Source organism: Pseudophryne corroboree, chromosome 10 (assembly GCF_028390025.1).
Source record: "Pseudophryne corroboree isolate aPseCor3 chromosome 10, aPseCor3.hap2, whole genome shotgun sequence".
Classification (NCBI taxonomy): Eukaryota; Metazoa; Chordata; class Amphibia; order Anura; family Myobatrachidae; genus Pseudophryne; species Pseudophryne corroboree.
Genome location: NC_086453.1, coordinates 219,095,442 through 219,108,472, shown reverse-complemented (window position 1 = coordinate 219,108,472; position 13,031 = coordinate 219,095,442). Strand labels below are relative to the sequence as shown.

General features: G+C 40.9%; 1 protein-coding gene across 4 annotated transcripts in view; it reads right to left on the bottom strand.

The window, feature by feature from the left end:
* The window catches only part of PLCH2 (phospholipase C eta 2), a 1,361,647-nt gene that overhangs the window by 936,385 nt on the left and 412,231 nt on the right, over nucleotides 1-13,031 (bottom strand). Inside the window, exon 1 of one of the 4 annotated variants that reach the window (XM_063943086.1) lies at nucleotides 9,723-9,947. The exons of the other annotated variants lie outside the window; for them this stretch is intronic. Coding sequence (XP_063799156.1) covers nucleotides 9,723-9,753 — 31 coding nt within the window. The 5' untranslated portion in view covers nucleotides 9,754-9,947. Of the gene's footprint in view, nucleotides 1-9,722; nucleotides 9,948-13,031 lie in introns of those variants that run through there. 4 annotated transcript variants of the gene reach the window in all.

Sequence of the window (13,031 nt, the reverse complement as noted above, 5' to 3'; positions counted from 1 at the left end):
TATATATATATATATACATATATATACATTTGGGGATACACTGCACTCGCCATTTCCAGGAGAGGGGTGCACTCACGTACTCCCCACCCCTAGGTGGGGAGTACGTGGAGTGGGCCACAAGCTTACATGCATTGTACAATTCATAAACCAAAACCCCATTGTTTATTCAGATGTATACTGAAGCATTAAGGTGAATGAAGCTGCTAAGGAGAGTGCAGGGTTTTCTGTATATGTATATTTGAGTTAGGTGGTCACAGCCCACCGCACCCCAACCTAGGGGTGGGGAGTACGTGAGTGCACCCCTCTCCTGGGAATGGTGAGTGCAGTGGATCCCCATATGTGTATAATAGGGTTCATTTTTAATTGGCCCATTTGTGATCATATCTCTCTCTCATGCCCCCCTAAGCTCATTTACTTTTAACCTGGGTCAGCTGCTGTTTAGGTGTGTTGGTGACTGTCTCACTTTGAAAGCCAGAAGTCAGTTGGCAGGTGAGCATTAAACCAGGTAAGCACACTTGTGTAGTTGTGTTGGTGACTGTCTTACCTTTTAAATGCCATAAGTGTGGCAGGTAAGCTTTAAACCAGGTAAGCACATTTTCCCCTATGAGACAGCAGTAGCCAGGTCCCTAAAACATCTATGTGAAAGTTTATGTGATAGAGTAGGACTTGCGGTGAAATGGGGTCCCGTGGAGTGGGCCGCAAGCTTACATGCATTGTACAATTCATAAACTAAACCCCCATTGCTTATTCAGATGTATACTAAAGCATTAAGGTGAATGAAGCTGCTAAGGAGAGTGCAGGGTTCTCTGCATATATATATATATATATATATATATATATAGCAGTATTACTCTGAAGTCTGAGAGGACCACATTGTGCTGAACTTGTCTTCTAATTGTGGATCAGCCATCTCTACAGAGTCAGAATTAAATTGTATTCAAGCATTTGTTTGGCCACTAGGCCTTATCTCCACCTATATGGATTCCTTCTAAGTTTGGAACTATGTCAGTAGGCCTTCGATATAATCACTTGGTTTTATTCCTTTTTATATTGATAAACACAGCGAAGTTTATGTCCCTTCAGGATATTTCATAAATATTTGGCATTTGATATATACCCCTGAGGAAGTCCCAGAATAGGGACGAAACGCATTGGGTTCATTTAAGTACTGTATCCATCTGTCGACAACATATTGTGAACAAAAGCCAGTTATTGTCACGAGTCTATTTCAGATGTATGTTACAAAACTATGTTGTGAACTACTGTATATCAGCCATATGTAAAACTTCATTGTGGGTTTTTAATATTATGTTAAGCTTCTCTTTATGTAATAAATCTTAAAAATTGAGCCTCTCAAATGTCATTATGACTATTAGATTGATGTGATCTACAGTACTATTTTTCATAGCGCACTCAGATCCATTTCCCATATTCCCATTACTTGAACCTTATCTAGCAGGAGGTTTCCTCTGAGGTGCAGCTCAGTCCAGTTTTTCACAGCGCCGTAGGGTACTCCTTGTCCTATATATATATATATATATATATATATATATATATATACATACATACACACACATAAAAACCAAACACACCGGAACTTTGTGCTTTGTGGTTACGAGTCGTACCGAGTCCTGATTGCGGGTGCCATTTCACACTGGAAATGATTGATAATGAATGTTGTTGATGTTAATACTGTAGTAATACTGTAGTTTTCTTTTAATAGACTTTTAATGAAATTCAGATACAGATCCAAAACACTTGAAGGTGTTTGTGCCAAACCCAAAATGTAACAATGATTTAGAACCAAGACGGAAACACAAGGGTCTATGCACTTCTTCAATATATACTTCTGCTTTGTGGTATCACTTGTTGCTTTAGTTAAAATATCATAAATGTAAAAATGCTGCAATAATGCTGTAATATAAATAAAAACCCTAAACCAGCCTTCCTGTCTGTAAGCATATTTGCAAGATGTTACTTAGTGGATCAGCAATGGGCGATCCACTAAGAGCTAAGATAACAACTCGCATTCACATAACTAATTCAATTGCACAAAATGTAATACTGTATATAGGAATATTTGCATACAAATTGAACTTTTAGAAACATCTTGTATTGTACTGTACATTTAGTTAGTTTAATATAACAACAGTTACATTTAATATAGCTCCAAGGCTAATTATTTCAGTTTTCTCACAAGATAGATGATAAAGATAGTAAGTTAGGTTCACGGTAGGGAAGGCAGCAAGGATACTTATAATCACTGTTTCATAAAATATTGTCATATAGTATATAAATAATAACAGTGCAGCTTTATATTATACCATGCAATGTTCCCTTTATGTATGTATATTGCCCTACTGTCCCGAGATTCCTCATCCACTGCTTATGTATATCAATACGATATAGAGGTACCATAATGGTGCAAAGATAGATGACTGCAGGTTGCTGATTACCGTAACAGTAATCATTATGACTAGCACATACTGTATAACCCTAACTGTGTAACATAACAGGTATACAAGATACATGTACAGTCCAACAGCATATAATATATATAATCAAAAGTAACCATAAGCATGTTTATATAATACTCAAATAAAATGAATAAAGTGGAGAACCACTGCTCTACACAGTTTATACTGTATTTAATAATCTCTTCTCCACTTCTCACTATACAGCAATGTGTGTAGTCTGTGGATACAAGAGGGGTATACTGCTGAGTAATACATTTGTTTAATACATGTTTTCATAGGGTTTGCGAACACTGTACATAGATTTGTTGTAATACAAAGCTTTCGACATTACTTATGCATTTTTTGCATAGGTTTATCATTTCCTCTTTAATACAAACTTTATAAGAGACAATTTATATGTTTTACAATTGCATTGTTTAATGACATCATTGGTAATTGACTTTTTATGTTGACCAATAAGAATATCAATTTGTCCATAATGGCATTTATCATAATGGCATTGACTATTGATAATGAGGTGTCAAACGTAGTGCCAAAATTGGGATCTGTTTTACCATAAGGTGAATTAATACTTCTCTGTACTATGTACCATTTTTTGCCATCTATACTGATTCAACAAATAATTGTGTCTGGCATGCCATTTCTAAACACAGGGAACGCAGCCCATATTTAATATGCTTGAAGTATGTAATACTCTTTTTACACCACCACTAAAAACCCAGGTTATTGCCATGATAATCCGGGTGTGGCTCGGTGTAAAAGGGTTAACCTGGGTCCAGTTACCCGGGAATCCAACCGCGGCTAGCTTGTAGTGTTGGTCCTAGGAAGGACCCAGGTCGCAGTGCAGTGTAAACGGGTTAGCCAGGTCAATGCGATTTGGGACCCGTTCACTGCATAGAGAAGAGGTGTCGCTTGAAAGTCATTTCACCTCTAGGCGATGCCTCCGCACATGTCAGCAGTGACATCACCAACCCGGCAATATGCTGAGTCAGGCCGTTGCCTGAAAGGAGTCTCTTGACGAGCTGCACCCAGGAAGCACGCGTTTACGGCATCCGGGTGTGACCCATCATTTTAGTATAAAAGCGGTATAAGTTTGACAATCAAAATGTTGACAACAAGAACAGGGTCAGTGTAAAGTTGCCGCCGACATGCCCCATAGGCTTCTATAGGGTTTTGTCAGCTTTCGCTGACATTAGCCTCTGGACCAAAGCCTGGGAAGAGAGAGCCTTAGTGCATATGGAAATGCAGAAACACCTCCCCCCACCCCCCTCCCCGAAAATTGAGCTTTTACTGCATTTTTCCTTTAGAGCATCGTGTCCAGAGAGAGAGAGAGAGACATGGAGAAAGAGACACACACAGACACGACACACATGAGACACCGGAGACAGACAGGAGAGAGACAAGAGACACACACAGGACAGAGAGGCAGAGGCAGGAGAGAGATAGAGGCACACACAAGAGATGAGAGAGACAGAGGCAGGAGAGAGACACACACATACTGTAGGAGACAAGAGAGAGACAGATGAGTATATATATATATATATATATATATATATATAAATGGGCATGTGCTCGAAACATATGTAGGATGTATTATTTTGCATAAAGTCTCATGAGTGGCGCCTCAATTTTAATATATATATATATATATATATATATATATATATTTCTATATGACTTGTTCACACCTTGGCTTTGATATGTGACATCCTGGAGTAGATTTTTTCACCTTAAGTCCCTGAGTGCCGCTATCCTTTCTGAACAGGTATCTCTCAACTCACGGAGGTCACCGGGGCAAATAAATTAATGAATAAAGTAATTAAAGTTCCGGACTATTTTGCACATGTACTATATTATATATTATATATATATATATATATATATATATTTAAGGACACAAAAGCTGGCACTCCGGATAATGGACAATATTTGCCCCGGTGCCTTCACTTATCTGTATTGCGGCAGACAATGTAGAAGTCCAAAAGGAGCGGCACTCAGCGGGTCTTTCGTATAGAAATAATAAATGAACGGCGGAGTGACGCCTGGCAGAGGTCACTCCGCCGTTCATTTATTATTTCTATACGAAAGACCCGCTGAGTGCCGCTCCTTTTGGACTTCTATATATATATTTATATATATAATAAATTTGTAGGAGGCTAGGTGGAGGGGTTAAAATAGAGATGCACACAGCGCCCTCTCCTCAATGACATCTGCAGCAGCCAAAAACACACACCGATGGTTATAAATCACCCCCTGTTTTACATAGAGGGGGGCTCCGATGCCGTTTCTTGCACACAGCGCTAAAATGTCTAGTTACGGCACTGTTGCTAGGTATCCATTTCTCTGGCCCTGAGCAGGTCCCCCTCACCAGATCCTCTCCAGGGGTGAGGGGGTGGACTTGGATGGGATGAGGGGGGCCCAAAGCATTTTGTCGCACCTGGACCCACCGCTCGCTAGTTCCGCCACTGCCCTGAGTTTTGGGCAGTAATGAAGTATGTACCCCCCTGACTGTTGGGCAGTAATGAAGTATGTACCCCTCTGACTGTTGGGCAGTAATGAAGTATGTACTCTCCTGAGTGTTGGGCAGTAATGAAGTATGTACTTTCCTGAGTGCTGGACAATAAAGGAGTACATACTATAGCAACCTTTGCTAACTAATACTGTGAAATGTTGAATGTTGCTAAGCAAACATTACCACAACTGAAAAATTTAGAAATTCTAGGCAATGGTTCATATTGCATGCACCAGTGATCCCCCGCTGCCAGCTCCAAACACCCTCTGGCTGTTATACGATGTACTAATCATGAATCATAAGATTACTGCAGTAATACCTGGCATTGATAAAGTCACTCTTATGTTGCAGCACAATAATATTGCAATCATTGCAAGCACCATATCAGTATGCTGAGCACAAACAAATATAATTATACAATCAGACCATGATTTCATATTTTGCAGAATTAAATACACAGTAGATTCCACATTGATGTTTTATTACACAAATGACTGCAATGTACAGCAAACAGCTACTAAAGAAAAACCCTTTCACTTCAAATCTACTTTCCCAGGTGATTAAAAACTTTGCTGCTTTCTTATAGACATGTAGATTTCTGCTTGGTTTTGCCTAGCAGCAAGGAAGTAATATTTGTGAAAGTTCACCTATCACTACTGGCTTTCTATCCTCTCAGCTGGATTCATTGCACAGAATTGTCTCGCCCCCTGGGCAAAGCCTCTGCTTTTGTTTGGCTCGGCTGTTCTTCCCGCACCTGCCGTCACTTGGCTAATTACCTGTCTGCGAGCTGCTGCTTATTCCATGCTGCTGTGTTATAGGTTTGTGCTGCAGCACCCTACAATGTCTAATGCCTCCCAGAAATAGGCTTTAACCCAGTGTTCTCAACTGCAGACCTCAAGTACCACCAACTGGTCATGTTTGTGGATGTCTTTAATAACATACAGGTTAGTTAATTTATTTTGCTGGCTCAGTCATTATGCCACCTGCTTCCACAGACAGAAATCCTCAAAACATGACCTGTTGAGTAAACGTGAGGTTTAAGGGGGTTATTCAAAGATGGACGCAGATCATGCATATATCTCCTCACGTGCTGGGGGCCGCATGTGTGTGGCGCAGCCTCATGATGCGTCTGCCCCCCCCCCCCGAACACCCGCCCCTGTCAATCATCTTGCGGCCAATGCTCGTGCGCAGACCAGATGGATGTGGCTGCTGTGTACAGACGTGCGGCTGCATCCATCTCTGAATCGGGCCCCTAAAACCCTGCTTTAAGCAAAGTGGTAGCCACTACAGTATTTGCAGTAAGTCTGGTGGAAAGGGCCGAAACTAGGTTTTTCGTCACCCGGGGCATGGCAATAATTTGGTCCCCCCAAAAAAACAAACAAACAAACAACAACCCTGTCAGACTAAAATATATGCTACACCACATCACTACACTACATCCCCTTATACGCTACACCACGTCAGTGCACTACATGTCCCTATATACTGCAATACATCACACTACATCCTCTTATATGCTACACCACATCAGTGCGCTACATGCCCCTATATACTGCATTTCATCACTACACTACATCCCCCTATAAGCTACACCAAATCCCCCCATCGGAGGTTGATGCTGCTACTGGGAGCACGGTGCCGACAATAAAGTCTATCTTTAAACTCCCCACAAAGCTGCTGTACTAGTACTCGGTGAGAGTTGGAGGTTGTCCAGGCTCTTAGTTTCCACTGTCAAGTGGATAGCTAACAAAGTGAGCCTTTGATTTCTGTAACATCGGTGACTGCACCTGTTAACAAGCAAAAGCCTGGGGCAGTGTGGCGTAGCCGGCAGTTTGTTATCGGTTGGTGCTGGTCAGGCAGCCGGAATCATAGCCTGCTGAAAAACACAGCACCAACAGCTCGCTTCTATAGCCTGTACATGCACCACACGCTAGTCGAAGTACTGCGTGGCAAATACAAAAGTTTAAGACAGTAGCCGGCATAGGAGAGAGCCCAGGTATTAGAGTTCACCCGCACAACATCGGAGCCAGCTGTGGGCAGACAGGTGGGTCAGAGACACTGCCCCGGGAGCCGACTGCTGTCTCACTGGAGCAGCACAGCACTGCCGGTTAAAAAAAAAACTCTGCTCCTCTGTACCTCCTCAGCACCCCCTCAAATCCTGCACCCATGGCGCATGCCCCCTTAGTAAACCCCCACCCCCTCCCCCCTTAGAGATGGCCATGTACATAAATAACTTCCTGTAAAAAGCCACAAAATGCACGTGCAAGAGGGTGGCAGCGACAGTTTTTATTGTTTTATGTATATATATATATATATATATATATATATACTTCAACAAATAATTAGGAATCTTGCATTAGCTCAGGACATACTGCACGGTAGCCAGGTTGCACTCACACCCACTGATCCACCATGATCAGCCTTGTGTACTGCAGTGCAGAGAAGGAACAGCGGCAGCATCTAATACCCATCAGGATTCTTTATGGTAACACAACAAACTTTCAGAGTTGTTTTTGCTTTGCCTTAAATCTAACTGTGAAACGAGAATCAAAATAATTTCCTAAAATGTGGCTCTATTTATTTTGTCAGTTAGTTTTTCCTCCAAAACATGTTCTTAAAAAAGTGAACTACAGTGTGAAGCCCCATTACACTCCACTAACTGGATATATAATGCTTCTTATTACTATATATATATATATATATATATATATATATATATATATATATATATATATAATATGTCCTCATCTAGCCCTCAGACATCTGCTATTTGGATAATCCCTCCGTTCAGTACTATGGACAACATCTTTTCACCTGTAGCTGTCCATGTGCTGCAATGACACATACTGGCTACATGAAGGCTCTACATTCTGCCACACTGCAGTTTATTCTTACGTTACATAATACCTATGTTATTATTTACATTTGCAGGCTATGATGTATGTACCCATAAGCTAGTGATTGTGTTACCCTTTGTCAGCACACATCCTGCAGTGTTGTCATTAATGTACAGAATACATATTAGCTACTAGCTCTAAGAGGGAGTAACTTTATAGGGGTTGTGTCATATGTTGCTTCTCAGCTGTAAGGCTACTATTACTGTCCTTACATGCCAAAGAAGACACAGAAAAAGATTTTATGTTAAACCCTGGTCTTGGAGATGCGAGGCCGCTACCTTTGCCTTAAATGTGACACTTTTTCTTTGCTCGGAGCAGAGAATGACACTAAATGACACTGTACCTTACATTTTCCGTTGGTTTGCTCTGATCTAATCTGCAAAGTGTTTAGTGAAGAGAAAGTCTGTGGAGTGTAAGAGCAGTAATGCTCCTAGTTCCCTGTGACAGTGAGGTGTCTGTGAACTAACAAACGTTACGTAAGCCATCCTGTGCAAAACAAATACAGAACAGCTTTCATCAACAAGTTTGTGAGTGGGGAATACATTAGGCAGAAATGACAGCCATCAAGAAAACACAATTTCTCCCTGCCACTAACGGTCACCAGCTCCTTTCTACTGTCTCTACCTGAGAGCTTGCATTAATAGCACTGCTTATGGTACACAGGAGAGGGTCATTATTTCTCTGCTTCTGCATAATGAAAGTACAGGCATTTAACTCATTAGCTGCTGCAGATGCCTGCAGTGCAGGGGAGCCATTAAGAGGGTGCATTATGAAACACTGGTTTGATGCTTCCAGCGTTTACCATAGATCCACAGAGCTTAACTCTGTCAAAAGCAATCAGCATCCGTGCTGTGTGAAGCAAGAACTAGAGACTTAGCCCGGCGTCCTCCAATTGACACTGACAAAAAGTGAGCATCTAGCGAGCAGACCGCAGGGAGGGTGGCAGCTCGGGCGTCTTCTAGACCTCTTTGTGTCACGTTACTATACTAACATGCTAAAATGTTTGCCTCTGTGTTTTTTTATTTAGAGCACTGGTTCTCAACTCCACTCCTCAAGTACCCCCAACAGGTCATGTTTTTGGATCTATCTCTGTAGAAACAGGTGGGATAATTACTGACCCAGCAAAATAGATTAGCTCACTTGTGCATGATTAAAGAAAGCCAGAAAACATGACCTGTTACTTGAGGACTAGCATTGAGAGCCGCTGATTTAGGGAACAGGCACCCCTAGTGGGTCATTGTGCTAATTTTATTTCAATCACTGAAGCAGTAAAGTTTACCTGTCAATAGTCAACAACCGTCACCTGCAGAGAAGCATCACCCGCGTCTGTGTGACTTCCTGAAATGACTCTAACAGAATGAATTTTGCTGCCTGCAGAATATTACTTTGGTGTTTAGTATTGGACTACAGTACCCTGTACATCATTTGTCATCCGAATTCTAGAAGACGCATGGGAAGTACCTAATGGCAGTCAACATCTCAAATCAAACAGCAGACTTCAATTAACAAATACTTCAATAACTTTATATATAGGCTGCATCATTATGATCTGCTAATAACAATATTTCTTCTAAAGAAGGCAAAGGTTATTTGTGTGACTTTTCCCAGTTAGGACATCACTGACTTTTTGTAACTTTGGTCTATACAGTTACTGAGACACTAAAATACCATTCACATTACAATCAGTTGGTTAATGCCATGAGTGTATCTTAAGAAGACGGAGCAGTGGATCTGGTTACAGGTAAGAGAGCAGGCAAGGCAGGTGGTAGAGGGGCACGGTTAATGGAACACAGAGGGAGAAAAACAATGAAAGTCATAGAAATAAAGACTACCTACTGTGCTTCTGTGGAAGGCTCCCTAAATCCATTGTCTTGTGTAGACAGGAGGGCTGCTAAACAGCTTTGTGTTAGGATGTAAATGCTCCCATCATCATTGTCTCCGCTTTGCGCTGCCTCTCTCTCTCTCTCTCTGCTTTTCTCAGCAAGTGGAGAATCTCGTGTGCAAGTGTGTCTGTTTCTATGGGAAGCTAGTTTGAATTTTATCCACTGATTCAGTCAGCCACTAAGGAATCATCCTTTCTTTGCCCTGTCTCTTGTCATTGCGCTCTCCTGTGCCACTGAGTACATAAGAAGGAAGGAGGGCTATTTACATCTCTCCCTCTCTTTTTTTTTTTTTTTTGAGCCAGAAGGTTGGATCCCTCACAATTAGATTAATATCATCACTAAGCAGTCACTTGCTGTCTGATGAATCAAATATTTAAACACCTGGTACAATGCTGTGACAGAGCCATCCTGCAGCACCTGACCCACACTTTGGGTTCTAATCCTGAGCACCGTAGGGTTCCGTTTGCTGTAAACAAGAACTTATTAAAGCATTGTCCATTGAACAAAGGTGGAGACCGTGTCTCAGGGAAAATGAAGGCTGTGTATTATCTGTGATTCAGTTACAAAGTGAAGAAGCAATAGGTGAAAGAAAATACTGAACACTGAAACTGAGGTTTAAATACAATGGAGTAGTATATCATATTAACAACTTAATATCGTTATATGGAAGTCTCTGTAATTACCATGGAAACAGACGCCTTGTTTTCCTCAACATTTCCCAACCTCACACATTTGATTGTTAGCTCTATAACCATGTCCCTGAATGCAGCATTAAGAGCCGGAGAGAGAGAGCAGCAATACATACACAGCTTTATAATAGCAATAAAATACAATAGTAGAATAATATTTCACTTACTTTCGGGACTGCTCCTTTCTGTGAGCTTGTGTGACATGGTGTTTACAGCCACTTGTGTGTGCTAACATATGTATTGAATTTAGGGACCGTATATAGCATTAACGATAATGCTATAATCTCCACTTCCATGGAAAAAATGCAATCATTTTTTTCTACAGTAGCAATATGAAATAATATGTTATACAAGAGAGAGGTAACGTATATGTGTCTAACACTATTATATGATTGTTTGATCAATATGAACTGTAAATAACTATGTGGTTGTACATGTTCCTTATGTATTTGTGACCTACATTCAAGGTCTTAAGTCTAATACGGAATTCCAAAGATTGGCAACCACTGGCCTTCCAGCTGCTTGTGAGATTTATTTCCTGTGAGGCTCAGCCAGCCATGTGAGTTACAGTTTAGGAAAGGTTAGCCCACCCCTATGACCCCTTCTATTTCCTTCTTTATGGCACCATGCTTTTGGTTACACTCCATATTTCATGAAGACACAGTACATATGCTGATATTTCCTGATGGGAAAACTCATTTATTCTATTTGCAGCTGTAGCTGGTTAATGGACCAATAAATAAACCCCCAAAAAGTAAATTTGTATTTATGAACCCTATGGTAAACTACATTGTTCAGTATTAAACAAACATTCTACTACAGTTCCGTATAAACAATTGTATTATCCTCTCACTCTATTACAGGTGAGGATGAGCATCAAAGATCGATCTTTCTGTAAGATCCAACGTCATGACTAATACATTGTGAATTTTAGATCAATTCTTGAAGAATGATGTGTCAATAGGGTCAATCCAAAAACAACAATGCTGGCGGTGATGCTACCTGTAATCACCTCTTGCTTCCCTGTGTCTCACCTTTTCCCTTTTTTTATTAAAACAACACATGTGCAGCCTTTCTCTAACTCCCTAGCACATACCGGTGAAGATTAATATTATTTTCAAGATTATTCTATGGTGAGAATTGAAGTAGATGCAGTTATTTACCGTCGGTGAAAAATAGTGGTCGCCTCTGGTTTTAACACCTTGGGCTATTCAATTAGAGCCCCTTTTTCTCGGCAGGTAAATTACCATGTTAATGGGCGTTAACCCATAGAATCTGGGATAAGTTCCTGGACATATGGGTTAACACGGTTGCGGCACCCGAAAACAGGCTATTTAACGTGGATTTCTTTCCACACTGCTCAGGCTAAAAAAAAAAATCCTCATTAGCTGCAGCCTGCAGTATGCCACGCTGCTACAGTTAGCCCTACCACGGCTAATTGAATTTCCCCCTATGTACAGAATTAAATACAAACTTGCCAATCATATGGGACAGCCAATTGGCCACCGCTATAACAGACAGCTGAAGATCCTCCCACAGCATTAAGAATGTTACAGCACTGTCACTGCCCCTATGTATGAATGGTCAGGTCCATGTAATGCTTTTCTGTGTACCACATTGTGGGACCTATTCATTATTCTTAAAAGTAGGTGAAAAATATTAATGTTCACATACTTTTGTAACTTAATTGTTGGCCTCATTCATTAAACAATTAACATAGTAGATTTCACAGAAAACTCCTGCTTACCTGTCATCACTGAAGCAGAATGTGGTCCCCTTACAGTAGTATGGGGACCTCTTTATAACCCAATTTATCAAACTCTGAAAAAACATAATTTACAGAATTTGATTGTGAGACCAGACACCAACTTCAGATGGCATTCGTTCTCGATGCCCTGCTCCTTCCTATGGGAAGGAGTCCGGGTTGCGAAGAGGGATCCATTATGGTAGCTCCAACCCTGTTCTGATCCCTCCGTTGGCTGTTGGGTTCTTTGTGCGCATGCATGAACCCAATCCCATCCCCCCCAAACAACAAAAAACAAACTAACCAGTCATTGTCATGCTCTGTTTCGGGACATGTCCTGATTTAGAATTTACAGTACAATGTTAGGGGAGGTGTGGATTGGTATACCCACATACTACATAAAGAATTTGGGATGTCTACAATAATGCAGCTGCTGACAAAAATATTTTGAGGGATATTGCACTGCATGCAACATATGGGGTGTGCAGTAACATGGACAGTAGGAAGTTGCAAAAGGCTTCCACAGGAAGACACTTCCCTATGGCATATATATAGTATTCAGATGGTTAACATTATTTACCAGCCAAATATGTTGGTGGCTTTCACTCCAGAATGCTGCAAGCCTGCAATAAGAACACTTCAGTCTACAGTGCAGATCTCCTATGGAAAGAGGTAAGCAATAAATGTGGTACCTGACTGGACAAGAGACCACCAGGACCATCCCATTGTGCACAATACATACTACTACAAGGTGAAGTAAAAGGTGTTGTAAATTTTGGCAGTTTTATCTAAAAGCCAATGATATTGGAATAATAATATTTTACTCACC